Source organism: Takifugu rubripes, chromosome 11 (assembly GCF_901000725.2).
Source record: "Takifugu rubripes chromosome 11, fTakRub1.2, whole genome shotgun sequence".
NCBI classification, from domain to species: domain Eukaryota; kingdom Metazoa; phylum Chordata; class Actinopteri; order Tetraodontiformes; family Tetraodontidae; genus Takifugu; species Takifugu rubripes.
Genome location: NC_042295.1, coordinates 12,565,734 through 12,583,649, shown reverse-complemented (window position 1 = coordinate 12,583,649; position 17,916 = coordinate 12,565,734). Strand labels below are relative to the sequence as shown.

Below are 17,916 nucleotides of genomic sequence, written 5' to 3'. Positions count from 1 at the left end.
GTTCCGACATAAAAATATTGGTTGGAGTGTCTGTAGCAGAGATATGCTGATAACGCTGCAGTCTTTGACCCGCTGCTACACTGCAGGAGCCATCTTGGTTAAGCTACAATGAGGGCAGTCTCCATGGCAACCCCACATCTCGGAACGATACCCGAAGGAGTCTCACCTAAGCCCCACCCCCACCAATATTAATATTATTTTACTGCCAGCTCAGTTTCTGCAGCCTCACACGGTGCACCCATGATACCGCTCACACCTTCTCCTGTGTCATCAATAACATTTTTAATAATAATCCAGAGCACCTCTGCCTCCCTTTCAAATAAAACTGGATGCATCAGTGTGAACCGTTTAGCACCATTTTAGCTTTTTTGCCAGCTACTTGCATTTTTGTGTGCATTAATCAAGTGCTCATACAAAATAACACTGATTTTATATGGATTTCTTTACAATCAAACACTGGAGGTAATAAACCAATCCATTGTCGTTTTAAGGGCACTGGGTGGTATCTATAAGGGAGCCAAACCCCTTTGCACCAGGCAGGCTGAATGTCTGGTTCCTGAGGTTTCCACTGCTTAGCATATTCCCTGCCCCCTCCCAATGTTATTGGATTCTTCAGCTCCTCCCATCCACCGTCTGACCAATGCTGCGTGTAAGCCACTCCCTGAGTCTGCTCCTTTCCCTTCTCTGCTTCCTTACTGTCCTCTTCTTCCACCAGACAGACTCTGCCCTTTTCTTTCTGTCGCCCTGTCTGGATTTGGTGTGCGGGACTGGGTCCCCGACAATGGGAAGCGTTCTCCATGGCTTGCAATGTTGACACTCCTCTCCCTCCTGCTGGGAATTCCTGTGAGTACAGTCTCAGCATTCGCATTGATGTTATAGCATTCCTTCCTCACGTTGTGTTCCATTAATTCTGTCCTCACTAAGACAACTGGAGTGAGAGCAGATCAATTATTGATTACTTCATATCATTAAGCATCTATGATTTGGCAGTCACTGGAGCGAGCATCATTATTTTTCACCATTTACTCTGTTGTGATGAATTCCATCTTTATTTTCTCATGTAAAACAGAAAATGAGAAGATTCAGCCTGTGGTTGTTGTAACTGTTGCACCGAACCTCCCATCTGCTCTGATTATTGCTTCCTCATCCTACCCACACACTTCTCCATTTTATGTCCTCAGCGGCCCTGGCTGCTGGCTCTGAAGCAGGTGGGCATCTCTGCTGCAGTTTTAGGGCTGGGCTTTGTGTTCAGGCGTGCATCCTCTTTTGTGTGGGGGATTAGAGATCGTCCACTGGTTTTGTGATTTGAATTTGTATGGGGGGGAATTGGAGGGAGTCGATGTGAGCCACATGTGAATCAGCACGTTGTTTGCTTATGTCATTGTGCGACGCCTTGTGTTGCACTGGACTGCAGCAATGCTGGGAGCCAGCGCATCATTTTCATAACGGGGGGGCCTACAGTGGGAGCAGATGGCCCCTCATTGATTAGTGTTGTGCTGTGAGGAATGGCTCATCAGCGTCTCAATTATCCCAGGAGTCACATGTTGGCAAAGAGGGCAGCTGAAGGGTCGTGCTGGTTGTGCTCTTCTGGCTGCCTGCACTGTCACACAAGGAGGCTGCAGACGGAGCCGGATGCTGAGCCTCGGGGCCATTACCGGCCAAGACTTTAGTTTGCTATGAGGTTGGATTCTTTATAATCATCCCTTTGCTCTGTAAATCTTTATAAATAAAGATGGTCAAAAGGCAGGCTGCTAATAAACCCCCTCTAATTTATGCTTGCAAATGACTGATTTCCTTTAAAACAGTCACAGATTCATCTAAATAAATCTGTTTGTGTACTGACAGTTGGCCATAATTGGTCTGCAGTATATACATATCTTTATTTTAATGATGTACATCTTCAGGTTACATCTCACTTGTGTAATGTAAGGAGGAGCCATAGACAATAATTGGATGCATTATTTTCATTTGAAAAGATTGTAGTATTATTTAATTATGTATTAAACCTATGTCTTGATAATAATAATTTTATTTTTTAGATTTTCAGTAGATGAAATTTAAAGTACGGATTTCTTTCCTCCCTAAATCCTCAGCAATTTCATTAACTCTTATTTTCATTTCTAGATATCTTCATCAACTTGTATATGTATAATGTATATCAAGCTAAATCAACATGTGGATGCATGTGTATAACATGCAGAATGTGCATGACAGTCTAATGATTAAACACATGTATGGAAACTACGAATTCCATTTTCTCAACAGAAAATCATTAAAGTATGAAAGCAACATGTTCAAAATTTCCACTATGATGTGATGGAGGATAACTTTTTTTAGTTTGCACATATTCATATTATTTATACCTAAATGAACTTCTGATCTTTAGTGTAAAGCAGTATTATTACGTATTAGAGGGCTCTGAATGATTGTCAGTGGGGCCTCAGCCCCTCTGCGTGCTCCCCGCCTTTTGGTTGACCTTTTATAAAATCTGCAGACATGCAGACTTTGGGCTTTATTGTCTTTGTTAATCTTCAGGATTGCGCGCTCGTCTGCTGACTCCGTTTTTGTGTCACTGTTGATTCATTGGCTTTGATTACTCTACCTGACATGACGTGGGCATGTTTTTCCTCTCCTCAGTGCTGAAGAGTTGGCTCTGATTGGTCATGATTGGTCATGTGTGTCTGCAGACAAAGGCTGATGTTTAGGTCGCACAACCGCTAATGTTCTTTAGTTTCCCCGGACACAATTTGATGGTATCAGATATCTGACTTGCATATATCTGCCCATGCAAAACCCTAAAACAGTCCTCCCATTGTAATGTTTTTGTTTCAAAATCAAGATTCCTCTGATAATGAAATAAAGTCTTCTCTTTGTGCATACACATGGCCATGCAAAGGTTTTCAGCGGGTGTGTAAAGGAAGACAGTTTCATGTCAGTGTCACACACTATAGCGAGCCTGAGCACAAAAACAAGACAGGAGGTGGTTATACTGCATCAGCGGCATCCAGACAAACACAAAGAAACCACAAACTCCGACATGGAAACAAGGCCTCTTCCATGAAGACCTGTCTGGCCAAACTTCTCCGGACAGAAGATGGGCGAATCGGGGTCCCACTGCTTTCTGTTAGTTCTGAGCTGGTGAAACTGCTGGACATCTGATTTCGAAGGGAAATAAGCTTGATGTGCTTTTCATCTGCTGCGCTACGTTTCTATGGCCGACCACCGCGGCTACGATCCTAAGTGCTGCACGATTCTTTGTGCCTTTTTTTAAAAAGAGCTTGAAACACCACAGTCTGCTTTGAAGTGTCTGGGAGAGACATTTCTGATGCAGTCTAACTACCTCCTGTCTTGTTACTGTGCTCGGTCTTGCCATAGTGTGTGACCATGTGTGTGACATCAAACCATCTTCCACAGCATTTATGCACCTGCCTAAAATGTTTCCACGGCACCGTATCAGCAAAAATAAGAATATCAGAAAACCAAACAACTAAAAGAAATATCTAGTAAATATAAATAGGTGAGTCATGCCAGTTTATGGCCAATTTCTGATTTATAAATTCCAATCTAGCCTCTTTTGGGTGACCTTAACCAAGCTCTCATAATGCAAACTGTATCCAATTATGCATGTATCATTTCAATTGTGATGGTAGTGAAAAGCACCATAGTGATCCTAATTAATGAGTCTTTTATTAGGGATGACAGATAATAATTTAATGCACCAGTAGAACTAGAACAGCAACAGTGCACTTTAAATTCCTCCCCAGTGTCTGGTCCGGACCGTCATTAATCTACACAAGTCGCGTGCCGGGTCAGAATAACGTGCATTGTGCATGTGCAGTGTGTGTTTTGATTCAGAACCAAGATGACTGGGTGGGATGGGGTCATTACAGTGTGAGAGAAACTGTAATCCAGATGGCAGACAGTAAGTGATCCTGCACAAGGACATTAATCCACTTAACTGAAGATCAGGGTGAGAGTGGCAGTAATGCCGAATTCACAAATATAGTTGTTGGGTGTCCTGCAGGTCACATGTTCCAGAGAGAGAATAGAATTTTATTTTAAAAAAAGTCACTGAATGACCTCATGTGATAGAAGTGCTGGTCATGAAGAGCCCTGAAGAGCATCCTTTTCCTGCTCCTCTAAATGTCAGGTTTACTCTCAGGAAGATGTTGTTTTGAAAGCAGGATCTCACAGTGGGGGGATTGGGGGGGGGGGTGTTATGGACTGAATGGGAGGACGTGGAGGGAAGGTGGTGGTGGAGGTGGGGGTTGTTATGACCCTAAAGGCGGTGCCCAGTCACCACAGGGGAGGAGCCCTGAGGGCTTTGGCTCCTCAGCCTTCCTCCTGATGTCACCATTCAGCTGCTGCAGCTCATGAGACGGGAAGACAGCCCTCGGCAGGAAGGGCTTCTGAGAGTAGCCAGGGGAGGGGGGAGAGGGCAAAGGGTTGAATGTGTGGACAGTAATAGGACTTTAGTAGGCTGTGTAAACACTAGGAAGAGGCTACAATAAGCCCTGCCTGGAGCAAATGTCTGTGGATCTGGTCAGGGCTGAAGCATTTTTGTGGCAAAGGCAGAAAAATATGAGAAAAATGTCAAACTAAAGAATGAAGAGGGTGGGAGGGAAGAAGATGTGGGCCGGGAGCCGAGCTGAGCGGAACTATAATGGAGCTGATAGAGCCATGTGCTGGTTCAGAAAGGGACAGCTGCTTTGGAGCCGTGTTCACTCATGTGAGACCGACATTTTGCCGCGAGTTTCACCCCGATCTCCCCACTGAGGCAGACAGGTGGAGCCTGAACTCAGGCAGCTGGGAGTCAAGGGAAAGCTCTGGCAGGAATTTGGGGAGTGGCCTTATTAAAACTTCCCCTTTCTTCCTTGGAAGTTAAGACATAAAGGGGCCCAGTTTGATATATCAGTATACTGCTTACAGCTGAATGCGGCCTAATGTTAGCCCAGTCCTGCGCCAGGCTCGGAGAGCTCTGCTGCTTAAATGAAACACCCAAGGAGGAAATACTGTTGCTGAACTAGTGGAGGAAGGATGAGGCGAGGCTGATAAATATTACAGACGGCTTTGACGCACAATGAGGTGATGGGTGAGTTACCAGGGCTTGGAGGGTGTGTTCTAGGCAATAATTAATAAGAAAAATGGCTTTTACTCATTACTGCTCTAAAAGTCAGACTAAATAGTGATTTTTCTATTGAACCTAACATTCTTTCAGTGGTCAATGTTTATATACAGTGTGTAGGTGTTTTATGTACCTTATTAAAGCATGTCAATGACCTTTTGCAGGGCCGGTTATGACATAAAGAATGTAAAGTGTAAATGTTTATGCTTCTGTGATTGTTCAGCATCTGTGCTTGCCAACCTCTGCAAAAGTCAACAAGAGTTATAAGAGTTAGTTTTGGGTTTTTTTCTGACTTGCTAAAATGTCTCAGTGATAGGTCAAAGGTCCACATGCTCACTCTCGGCACATGGTAGCAGCTTTGTGACGCCAGTGTTTTGACTAACTGTAATAACATTTCACAGTTTTATGCATTTCCAAATTTGAGCATGTCGTGATGTGCTGTGTTGTCCTGCAATTCTTCTTACAAAGGCCTTATTTCAGTGTGGCAGAACTCTTGGATTTTCCTGCAAGTAGGTTAATCCCCCATGGAATATCTGTTTTAATGCCTGATTTTAAGACAAGCATAATGCATTTCAAAAGTTTTTATTGGGTGGGATGCAACCCTCATGTCAGCATATGAAATGAATTGAAAATACAAGAGTTCTTTGATAGTGCTGTCACTCTCTCACTACATTGTTGCACGCTGTGTCAAATCTGCGATGGTTCTGGTCTTCAAGAACACTGCGGGCTGAACGCACAAAACACTGTATTCTATTTTCCTGAAATTAGCTTTAATTGTACAAACAAGAGAGACCTTATGGATGTGGAGCCTCGAACATATGTAACGTGCAGACTGAAGTGGGTTGTGCAAGCCTTGTTAAATTGTGCTCATCTCATCCTTTAAGTTCTTATGTACAATATAACAGATGTACATGTCACTGGCACACGGAGATAATCTATCTGTGACCCAGTGTTAGAAGTAACACCGACTTCCATCTGATTACTGAGCCAGTAGGGATTCACTCATCTGGTATTGGAAACAATACAACTGAAAAGACAGTAAACAAGACACCATAGTAAACACATAATTTAACACCCAGTTTGAGTGATTTTTTTCTTTACTACTACTCAGATGGGGTGATTAATTTTTCCAAAAGAGGGCGCGCTGTGACTGTTCCTAAAGGTGTCTCCTGTTTTGGTTGTCTTGCCCACACAGGTTAAACGGTCCCCGTGAATGTCCGCCACCATGGCTAAGCGTGAGTCCACCAGCAGCAGCCCAGTGGTCAGGCAGATAGACAAGCAGTTTCTGGTCTGCAGCATTTGTTTGGACCATTATCACAACCCCAAGGTCCTGCCCTGTCTGCACACCTTCTGTGAGAAGTAAGCTGTCAACAATTATATATTATCTTTCAGTTATTGTTCTTAATAATGCTTTACAGTCTGCCTTGACTGTTAAATAACCTTTAATAGGTTTAAGACTGGCAGGTAATAAAGGCTAGCAGAGGATAATAATAATGTTAAGAGTACATTTGAGGTGTTGATGAATTAGAGCATTTTTATATTTTACGTATTGTGTGACATTAGATATCTGCTAGATATCTACTACGAGTTAAACCATGACAGACAGCTCAGCACAGTGGAAACAAGCAGTGGTTTCCACAGCTCGACCACACCCACTTAGGATAGTTCAAACTAAAATCATTTACGTTCGATAACAACTGTTATTTATTCAGTAATATATGTTTTACCTTTGTCTTTGTGTGTAGGTGTCTACAAAACTACATCCCCCCACAGTCTTTGACTTTGTCCTGCCCAGTATGTAGACAGACCTCCATCTTGCCTGAAAAGGGTGTGGCGGCACTGCAGAACAATTTCTTCATAACAAATCTGATGGAGGTGTTACAGAGAGACCCGGAGTGCAGCCGACCTGAAGCCTGCAATGTTTTGGAATCTGCCAGTGCAGCCACGGCATGTCAGCCCCTCTCCTGCCCCAACCACGAAGGCAAGGTAGGAGTGGTGTGTAGCACATAGCAGATCGCATTTAATACATCCAGCGTCCAACTATTTTTTTTAACTTCGAGACCAATTTTACCAACATTTTTATGCATGTCTGTCGTGTGTTGCTCCACGGCGCCACCTGCAGGTGATGGAATTTTACTGCGAGTCATGTGAAACAGCGATGTGTCTGGAATGCACAGAAGGAGAACACAGGGAACACGTGACGGTTCCGCTTCGAGATGTGCTGGAACAGCACAAATCAGTCCTGAAAAACCAGCTGGACACTGTGCGCAACAGGTATAAAGAAATACACGGCTGAATTGAGAAATATTGTAAATACAAGAATTCTAACATTGTTTGGCTTTGACAGATTACCTCAGCTCACAGCAGCCATTGAGCTTGTAAATGAGATCTCGAAGCAGCTCACAGAGCGGAAAAACCAGGCAGTAACAGAAATCAGTCATACATTTGATGAGCTGGAGAAGGCCTTACACCAACGCAAGACTGCTCTCATTACTGAGGTGGAAAACATCTGCAACACCAAGCAGAAGGTCAGAGGGTCTTCTACATGAGACGCTGTACATTTCTGATGGGATGTGACACCACTGTCTGCTTCTTTGGACATTTGTAGGTGCTTCAAGATCAGCTGAGCACTTTGCTTCAGGGCAAAGAGAACATTCAGAGTAGCTGCAACTTCACAGAACAGGCCCTGAGCCACGGCAGCGCCACTGAGGTCCTACTGGTCCAGAAACAAATGGGCGAGCGGGTCAGTGCTCTGGCACGACACAGCTTCCCCGAACATCCCCATGAAAACGGACATCTGGAATGCCAGGTTGAGACCGACGGACTGCGGCGCTCCATCCAGAACCTCGGAGTCCTGATCACGACAGGAGCAGTGGGCCACACAAGTGTTGCCACCGGCGAAGGCCTGCGACACGCACTGGTCAACCAGCACACCACTGTCACTGTCACAACTAAAGACAAGGCTGGAGAACTGGTGAAGACGGGCAACGCTGCGCTCAGGGCGGAGATCCTCTCCGCGGACGGAACCTGCACCGAAGCTGAAGTGGTGGACAACAAGAACGGCACCTATGAGGTGGGCTACACGGTCCGCTCGGAGGGAGAATTTACCTTCTCTTTGCTGCTGTATGAGCAGCCCGTGAGGGGAAGCCCGTTCCGTTTGCGCGCCGTCAAACCCTCAGATGTGCTCCAGTCACCTGATGATGTGAAGAGGAGGGTGAAGTCCCCGAGCGGGGGAGGAGGTCACGTTCGGCAGAAGGCCGTGCGAAGGCCCTCCAGCATGTACAGCACCACCAAGAAGAAGGAGAACCCCATCGAGGACGAGCTCATTTACAGAGTTGGTACGTAATTAAATAGCCAGTTCTGCTGGTCAGTGTGCTGCATGCTGCCTGAGACACGTGTCGTGATGTCCTATTGACCCAACAGGGACACGAGGACGAGACAAAGGAGAATTCACTAACATACAAGGCATCTCAGCATCCAGCAATGGACGAATTGTTGTGGCAGACAGCAACAACCAGTGCATACAGGTGAGTGCCCTGCTGCTCCGCTGTGATTAAACCTCACACCATTTGGATCAATCACCTCTCTGTCTTAGGTATTTTCAAATGACGGCCAGTTTAAAATGAGGTTCGGGGTCAGAGGTCGTTCACCAGGGCAGCTGCAGCGTCCCACAGGGGTCACGGTAGACATGAATGGTGACATCATCGTGGCCGATTACGACAACAGATGGATTAGCATTTTCTCCTCCGACGGCAAGTTCAAGGTGACCTTTTTTCAGGGAGTAATTTTTAAAAAAAATTTGAAATGAAAATCTGGAGTTTCTGAGTGACGCATCAGCCTCTCAACCCTCCGACCACCTCAGAACAAGATTGGTGCTGGACGACTGATGGGACCTAAAGGTGTGGCTGTTGATAAGAACGGACACATCATCACCGCCGACAACAAGGCCTGCTGCGTCTTCATCTTCCAGTCCAACGGGAAGCTGGTGACAAAGTTTGGAGCCAGAGGAACGTCCGACAGACACTTTGCAGGTATCTAAACTGGCGATTTTATTCCATTAATGAATTATTTACGGGAACATTGATTTATTTTGGTCAGCACGCTCCTAAACCTTCCGTTTACCGACTAATGCACGAAGATGTGTACGGTCTTCCTGCCTTTGACTGTCACTCAGTAAATGTGGAATGCTTCCATGTGCATCGTTTGTTGCACAGACGCAGCTCTGAAACTCATCCTATCATCTCTCACTTGGAACTTTTCTTTTCTCGTAGAAAAGAGCGGTGCAAACATTGCACTGGAACAAAAGCTTAGTAAATCTGGCCCTGCCTTCAGTAAGTAAATGTTTCCCCCGTGAGTGTGACAAGTCCTTGTTCTTTTTTCCTCCTCCTCTCCACACACTTCAGCTTCTGTCTTATCTCGCACGCCCTCCCACATCAAGGAGTCTCTCTGTCACCGCCGTGTTGTGCATTTTTCAGTCCAGCCCAAAAATAGCGTGGTACTTCCTGTTGTGCAGCGAAAAATACGGGATGACTCATCTTTCCTCTCTCTCTCCCTCCTTTTTTGTCTCCTCTGCTGATCCCAGGTCCACACTTTGTGGCTGTGAATAACAAAAATGAAATCGTGGTCACAGACTTCCACAACCACTCGGTCAAGGTGGGGCTGGCAGAAACTTTGTGCATACATTTTTTAAGATGCTAAAGCTGCGCTGAAACATCTTAATTAGCAAACCAATTTGCAGGTCTAAAATGATATATTGGGTTTTTATTGAATGGCGTTATGCAGAAACTATTACACTTATTAAAAAGGAGTTTCCTGTTGTTTAAGAATAATAGTTTTTCCTGTCACAGAAACAGTTTCTGTGTGACAAACAGGTAATTGGTCATTTATTTTTCCTGTTTAATCTTTCCTGCAGGTGTACAACGCAGACGGGGAGTTCCTGTTTAAGTTTGGCTCCCACGGAGAGGGTAATGGCCAGTTCAACGCTCCAACGGGCGTGGCCGTGGACACCAATGGAAATATCATTGTTGCCGACTGGGGCAACAGCCGGATTCAGGTTAGCTCCAGAAAACTAAACTGAGCATCTTTTAGAGCTACAGTTCTCACTCGACTAACACTGTTATCTGTGCCATGTGGAAAGGTGTTCGACAGCTCTGGTTCCTTCCTGTCCTACATCAACACGTCAGCAGACCCTCTTTATGGACCGCAGGGGCTGGCCCTTACAGCCGATGGTCACGTGGCAGTGGCAGACTCGGGAAATCACTGCTTCAAAGTGTACCGCTACCTGCAGTAGAGGTTTGAAGCAGCCACCTTCACCGCTGCGACAACTGATGGATTCCACAGGGTGCAGAGAACTTTCCAATACAGCCTTTCAATGTGCACACAAGCTAATCTCCTGGATGAGACAGTGTCTAAAGTCAATTTTAACACCTTCAAAATGTGCATCGAGTGGTTATTTCAGAGTTGGGTACTGTAGCAATTTTGGGAACAAGACTATTGGACACTGGGGACTAGTTTTTGAGTCTGTTGATGGAATAAAATAGTTAATTCTGGATGGGGATAGACTGAGGAGCCATAATGTGTCTAAATGCATGTATACTGTATCTTAATTCCTAAGCCACACCACAATGTACCTATCCCTTGATTTTCCTCATGAATTAGTCAATGCTTTCAGTGAAATGATGTGCAATGCTTCTGCAGCTAGGAAATGTAAAACCTCTCATGTACTGACACCAACACAGATGTCGACACTATTTACTGAATGTTATGTATGTACATAATTGTATATTGTGTATAGATCACTTGGTATGTACTTACTATGATTTAAAACAGCCATTTGACTATTCCAAGAGCAGCATTCAAGGATTCCTTAATTTGGGGGGAAAGTATGGCAGCTGCATTTTACACTTATCCAGCACATGCCTAAAAGACAAAGAGTGTCATATTTATTCTTAATGTAAGCAGCACAATAATCTGAAATAGGCAACATTTTTAAAACGCTAATTTATTTTTCTTTTATGTACTTCAGCCTTTGCAAATTATTTTCTCTTCTTTTAAAGCTCCAAGCTTAATATTCTCTCCATTGGGAAATAATACTTGGAGCCAAATTCACTCTCACCCACATCGAGCTAACCGGTACAAGCTACAAAGAATTATTTCTCAGGAAATACAGCCAATACATCCCATACAGATCATAAAATAACTCCGGATATTAGTTTGGGTTAGAGTAGATTTCTCAGAAGACTGTCTGGACCATCAATTCTGTTGTTGCTTTTGTGTTTCATGTGGTTACACAGAACTTATTTTATGGGAATTATTAACGATCTCATCTGTGCCGTTGAATACACATGCCTATGATTTCGCTGTAACTAACTCGCAAAACACATCCTGCATTCTGCCTTAATGTGGACAAACCTGTAACACTAGAACGCCCCCCCTGGTGTACATGCGTGTGTAAAGTCACAGCTGCAGGGGGGGGGGGGGGGGGGGATACATAGGGGTAGAGGGACAGCAACTTCCTGGGCCGATGTAATGACCCTTAGCGTTCTTTTAAACGTCCACATTCACCAGTTAAAGGGTTTCTGGGCTGAATGTGGATCGATTCCATTGGTGAAGTCGGCCACCTCGAAGCTGCTGTTTTTCATGCACCGCTCTCGTTTGTCTTCTCCACCTTCGCTGCCAAACAGGAGTCTTCTTTAAGACTTTTTAAAGCATTTCATGGTCACACCAACAGTCAGTTTTGTTGAATATGCACTGGTAATAAAAGCACATGGTTTACTGGGTTTCTGTTTTTTTTCCCTCTGTTGACTCATTTTTTTGCTTTTTAAAATTTGTTTGATGTCTTGATTGATGGTGATTTGGGGCATCAGTGGAGCACCAGTGGTTGGGCTGACTTGGATCACATATTTAAGTTTCAAAACTAATAATTTACCTAAAAATATCTGTAGAAGAGGCATAAATTAACGCTGATGCTACAGACTGAGGGTGGTGGGCTGAGAATCGGAAGGTTGTCAGTTGGAGCTCCAGTGCAGACAAAACATGGAGGGTGTCCCAGTAGTAGGGGAAGGTGTCAGAACACTGCTGAGGTACCTTTGAGCAGAGAAACGAATCCGCAAATGCCCTGTGAAGAATCTTTGCACATTGTGTACCCTCCCCATGACCCTGATAGGGATAAAGCAGTTAAGGAGACAAGACAAGGCTACAGTACTATGCACAAAGGCTGATGGGTAATTAGTTTTATTCAAACTCTTGGAAGAGAAGATGTGAGAATTTGTACAGAGATTTGACTGTGTCCAAGTTTACAGAGACAGTCCCGATGATGGTAATATTATTTAGAAAATGGTTTACAGCTGTGATTTTAACAATAACCAACCCCCAAAGACATCCAAATGGCAAATTTATGATAAAAATACAGACATACAAACACACATATACGTACCTACACACGTGCCTGAAAAAGCCCAGAATGAACCCAAACTTTTGGAGTTAAAGCAAAGACTCACAAAACAGCAGTACGGCGTTGAAAGTAGATCAGCAAAGCAAATTCCGCACCAACAAAATCCGACTTGGAGTAAACATCTTGTGACAGTTTGATGTCGCCGGTTGCATAGAATTATTTTCCACTTCAACAGAAATCACGAAATAAACCCGACACTTTAACGTAGCGATTATAATGTTGCTCATCAGAACACAGTTATATGAGGTAATGAGATTACAGCACATGTGAATACAGGAAATGAAAGCTCTTGGAGATTATAGCTGTTTAATAATGTGCACACTGTGAAGGAAATAAATAAATACATTTAAAACTAATGAAATAATGAGCTCTGTATAAAGACAATGATTGCGGATTTGTTTGTTTGTTTGTTTAAAAGTGCCATCCCTTTTAAATCTACTCATTGGTTTGACATTTAAAGGATTAACAAGATGATAAATACACAGTCCTGTCATGAGACTGCTTTGAACTATTTATACAGAGATGCAGTAGTCAACACTGACAACTTCAGTTTACCTGTTGTTCTAAATGTCAAAAGGAGTTCCTGTTGAAATCTAATGTAGAAGTGCTACTATACAACACTGTACATCGCAGACCAGCTGTCTGTAAATCAGTAACGCAGTCTCTAATGCAGTGCTTCGGGTTTTTTCGAAAACCTCCTTAGGCCTGTATTTAACAACGCAAAACAAGGTTGAAACAAGGCATCGAGGCATTACATTTACCATTCAAATGGACCCTTTTTATGAGCAAACAGTGTTAACTACAAAACTGGATTCATGCAACATGATGAGCAGAACGGAATCTTTCACTGATCAAACTGATAAAAGAAACGTTAAGAAACATAACATGCGGCTTCTAAATCAAATACAAAGAGCACAGCAGTAGAAAAACGAACAAAAAACAATCAGCACGAGCTTCTCTGCACGTTCACACCAAACGCCGTTCAAGTATGAAGGCATCTTCGAAAGCACCTTTTTGGGATCATGAGCAGCAAAAGCAAATGAATACATGAATGCTGAGAACCGGACAAGTGCCTTGAAACAGATGCTGACAAAATTAATCTCCGAGTGTCCAGGGTACTTCCTGTTGCCATGGAAACCCCGCGGAACAGTTTTTCAAGTAGAGGGAATCAAAGCTCTTAAAGTTCGTGTTGTTCCACTCACAATCTTGGGCTTTCATCTAAAGTATGAGGCACTTACAAAAGAAAAAAATATTGACCAAACCTCTCAGATTGCAGTCTGTTTGTTAGACCTCTGAACTGTCACTGTTACTGAGGCCCCCCGTCACCATGGGCTCTCCGCTGCTGGACTTTTTGGGTGCCCCTTTCTTCTCTCGCTTCGACCGGAGGAGGACCACCACCACGATGATGAGGAGCACCGTGAGGAGGAGTCCGACAAAGAGGCCAATGATCAACACGAGACTCTCATCGCTGTTGTCCCTCTGGTTGAGCTCCCGGGGGATGACCCCTTTGGTGAAGATCCCAGCCTCAGGACTTGTCTTCCGCTGGCTGCTGCGGTCCAGCGCGATGTGGAGGATGTTGGTCCCGCGATTGTTATCCACCCCGATATCCTCTACTATGTCTGGCACATCATTGGCCGATCTTCTGGGGCGAGGCCTGTTCTTCGGAAGCATGTCAGCGGCTCGGCTCATCGCGTGGTACTCCACGCTCCTTTTCCCGATGCCGCGGTTGGCGTTGTCGCGGGAACGCACGGTGTAGATGGTGTGGATGTACCATTCTCTACCCGCAGACACCTGCAAGGATCAACAGTTGACCCACTGTGCAGGAATCTTGATCATGACATTTCCACTTTCTGCTTTTTGATTTCATCACGTCTATCGTCTTTCTTTTAGACCACTCGTGATATTTCCAGCTCACTAACCTGGAACAGGGCGGAGGAGTCCATTCTGAAGCCGTCTGAGCCCGGCTGTCTCACGAGAGCTAAAGCACCAGGATCATCCACAGCCAGGAATGCTTTGAAGGCTACACTGCCGAATGACCTTGCCTGGGTTTCTGGCTGCGCCTTGTCCTAGAAGAAGAGAGGGAATCAAAGAACATGAGTCTGGGGCCGAATCCACCAAAATGACGAAAAGAATTTTATTCCTTACAATTATTTTAAATCTGTATAGCAGTGATGGAGCATCGGCCAGACAGCCGAATTCAAAGTTGCTGGGGTTGTATTTTGGAACGTATCCATCCGTTCCAGTGCACAAAAACACTTTCTCTATGCTACAAATAAATGAGTCTCCCAGGTTCTGCACTGGATCCACCATGACTCGGCCATAAACTGTATCCCCTGCAGAAAGGGAAACACAGTTTTCATCATACGCTTCAGACCCGTTTCTGATGCAATTGTTAAATCTCTTATTACGCAGCTTGCCACAATCACAACAGCTTTGATGCACTTTGAAGAACTTTCTGGAAGAAACAAATCCCTCTAATAATCATCAATAATGTAATGAGCTTAGCCTAGGAAAGGGCGGTCATTAAGATGACTCTCAAAGCCTAGATTAGATTTATTTTTCATCCCCTTGGATCTGCTAAACAAAGAGTTGCATCACAAATATATATCTATTTTTTACTTTCAAGGACTGTTTCCACTAATATTGGTTCTTACCCTTCGAGAATGCCATGTCACTCTCCTGTCCAAAGCCCATCGAGCCATCCGAGAGCCAGAGCATCCTTTTAGACAGTAAGATCATCTGTGTGTTCAGACTGAACTCAGTAGCGACGGGATCGCTAACCTAAAACACAAAGAAGACACACACCTCACATCCAAACACTGCTTTATTTACAACAGTCCTCCAAAGAGCGCAGCTAAATATAGCTTTACCTGCTGAAAGCGGATGTCCATGTCGAAAGTAAGTGGCTCTCTGGGATTGCAGACGGGAGGGATGGTGTACTCCAGGCCTGGAGGGGACGTGCATGGCAGCAGTTTCACCGTGTATGTGCCAGAGTAGTCACGCACCTGAGGGGTTAAGCTATTCATTTAGAATGGATGGAAATCAATTTGTTATTTTTCTACGGCAAAAATAAGCTTCACTCACGGCAAAATCAGAGACAAACGTCCACTGTTGAATGGGCTGGTTATAGGTGGGCTCAGTCCTCACAAGGCTGAGGTTAAAGGTCAAACCCGAGTGTTCCGGACACATGACCATTGACCTGAGTGCTGCAGCTGATAGCAAAATGCATGTATGTTATACATGTATATAGTGATTAGTGAAAGGAATCGCAACTTTTTAAAACTGTGAAATAACGACTGCCTAACCTAAACATATTAATAGAAATATGCATTATAAACTGTACCTGGATGTGTTGATACAAACAAGCCTCTGAATCGGGCCTCCGTGCGGAAGTTGACCACAAGTCTTCCCTGACCGTTTATACGCATGCTGGTTGGGTACAGAGCACCTGCGAATACATAGACAGCTTAATTCAGCTACTCCCGGATATATAACACCATGATAAGGGTATATTTTTCAGTGTTTCTAAACTATATATTCTAAATCAACAATCACTAATCAACTCTTGCCTTGGAGTTCAGCCTCTGGTGGGCTGCCGATACCATCCCTCCATAAGATGGCAGTGTCGTACACAAATGTAAGCCTCAGCTCCGACTGCAAATCAAAGTGTTGCCATCCTCCTGCCCCCACAGGGGAGTGAAAGACGTAGGAGACATGGAGAGGGACTCGCAGGGTCACGTAAGACTGGATCAGGTTCAACACCTGCGGCGTAGATGTGGAGATAAAGTCTGAAACATACTGCATGTACATAGCCCCTCTGCAGATAATAATATACAATTGTGCTGACATATTAATTTATGTGTGGTGAAATGTGTCATTATTGTTAATGCATAGATAAAAAGATAACAAGTATAGATACAGAGATATGTTGCTGTTGCTGTAGAAATTGCCCTCTTTCATCTTCCGAACATTTAAGGATGTAGATGTCCGACCGCAGAAAAGAGAGAATTCCTCCATGATGTGGAAAAAGTTGTCCCAAAGGACACCACAAGTGGTGAAAGCGAGACTTCTCTCAGGCATCTGCACTTCCCCCGGTCCTGCGTGTGCTGCCTGCCTGTTCCGTGCTCATGTGGAGACGTGCCTTTGTGCCTCTGGGTGCTAAGCGCTCAAGCAAATGATTTGCAGAGTTGCCTTTTGACACATTCTACTGGGACTAAATAGATTTCTGTGCTGGTGTTAAGCCGGGCACTGAGGCTATGCACTGTGACAGGATACTGGTCCCAGCCTGCACAAAGCTGTCTCTGCTCGGACTTTCTGCCCACTTATACAGGGCACAATCCACGACAAACAAATGCAGTCCCTTTATGCCATGAAGATCCTAAAATTGAAAATCCCGAATGTTTCAGTCTATCGTCCATCTACATACCATCTTTAGGGCAGTTACCATAGCAACAAAATGAACTTACAAAGTCACTTCTCCTTAATGTGATATCAACAGGGAAATGTTATTAGCAGAAGATGCTTGTCTTTTTCTCACTAAATGAATTTAATAGACAGACAGACAGACAGACAGACAGACAGACAGACAGACAGACAGACAGACAGACAGACAGACAGACAGACAGACAGACAGACAGACAGACAGACAGACAGACCACACATAAGCCTAATAAGAATGCATATTTGATGAACATTTCTGATAAAGCACTCTTACATGGACTTCACCACTCAGCCCTTTATAAGGTGAGGATCGTATTAAAAGCCGATGTGTGATTACTTGTCAAGACATGTTTGTCACCACCTCATTCATGCAGAAATCCTGCAGCCACAGGCCATTAAGTTCAGCTCACCGAGAACGATTGTTAGCACCGTTGTTATTAAACTCAACGGCATGAATAAAACAATTGACAATTTAAAACAATGAGTTTTAGAACATTTTGAATAAATAGTCAATATAGTCTTTGTGAATCTGGTTGGGGTTTAACTTATAAAAGAGGGAAGAAAAGAGGTTTTCCTGTCTGTCCTCTTCCAACCTTCTTAACCAAGACTTCACACCTTAATTAATTGCAAAGTATGGGTCTCCAAAGTGAATGCAAATTTTGAGTGCAAGGCATCTAAGGACATGAATTCTACTCCTTTTAACTGCAAAAAGTGCTGCCGCATTTGCTGCTTCTGCTACTGTGAACCCACTTTTGCACCTGTTCTCAGAGACGAAGAGAGATTTTTGTTAAACAGTTATTATGTTGCCACTTTGACAAATTGAAGGAAGTGGAATGTCGGGTTAGTCATTGCTACAGAGGTTAACGTGGGTCTACAGATGATAATGAACAACCGAGCG

General features: G+C 44.1%; 2 protein-coding genes across 4 annotated transcripts in view; one reads left to right on the top strand and one right to left on the bottom strand.

Moving 5' to 3' along the window:
* Positions 1-690: 690 nt before the first annotated feature.
* On the top strand, positions 691-11,904 carry LOC101068244 (tripartite motif-containing protein 3-like). Of its 3 annotated transcripts, none has more exons than XM_011608597.2 (13): positions 691-843; positions 6,321-6,484; positions 6,871-7,111; positions 7,248-7,399; positions 7,473-7,653; positions 7,734-8,463; positions 8,549-8,652; positions 8,721-8,888; positions 8,988-9,156; positions 9,397-9,456; positions 9,708-9,778; positions 10,038-10,178; positions 10,263-11,904. In XM_011608597.2, the coding sequence occupies exons 2-13, from the start codon at positions 6,339-6,341 to the stop codon at positions 10,413-10,415; spliced, it is 2,316 nt and encodes a 771-aa protein (XP_011606899.1). In that variant the 5' UTR covers positions 691-843; positions 6,321-6,338; the 3' UTR covers positions 10,416-11,904. The 3 variants fall into 3 exon arrangements, with proteins under 3 accessions (XP_011606899.1, XP_003968624.2, XP_011606900.1); XM_011608598.2 differs by lacking the exon at positions 691-843 and adding an exon at positions 4,643-5,092; XM_003968575.3 differs by lacking the exon at positions 9,397-9,456.
* A 417-nt stretch (positions 11,905-12,321) lies between these two features.
* Positions 12,322-17,916, bottom strand: part of frem2b (FRAS1 related extracellular matrix 2b) — a 34,400-nt gene continuing 28,805 nt past the window's right edge. Inside the window, exons 17-24 of the mRNA XM_003968574.3 lie at positions 16,148-16,340; positions 15,922-16,026; positions 15,663-15,790; positions 15,449-15,583; positions 15,233-15,359; positions 14,724-14,911; positions 14,498-14,644; positions 12,322-14,369 (exon numbers count right to left, since the gene is read on the bottom strand). Coding sequence (XP_003968623.3) covers positions 13,863-14,369; positions 14,498-14,644; positions 14,724-14,911; positions 15,233-15,359; positions 15,449-15,583; positions 15,663-15,790; positions 15,922-16,026; positions 16,148-16,340 — 1,530 coding nt within the window. The 3' untranslated portion in view covers positions 12,322-13,862. The remainder of the gene's footprint in view (positions 14,370-14,497; positions 14,645-14,723; positions 14,912-15,232; positions 15,360-15,448; positions 15,584-15,662; positions 15,791-15,921; positions 16,027-16,147; positions 16,341-17,916) is intronic.

Coding starts and splice junctions, on each gene's coding strand:
- LOC101068244 (XM_011608597.2), top strand. CDS start 6,339: ATGTCCGCCACCATGGCTAAGCGTGAGTCCACCAGCAGCAGCCCAGTG. Junction 8,653..8,720: donor GCAACAACCAGTGCATACAG/GTGAGTGCCCTG, acceptor TCTCTGTCTTAG/GTATTTTCAAATGACGGCCA. Junction 10,179..10,262: donor GGGGCAACAGCCGGATTCAG/GTTAGCTCCAGA, acceptor CCATGTGGAAAG/GTGTTCGACAGCTCTGGTTC.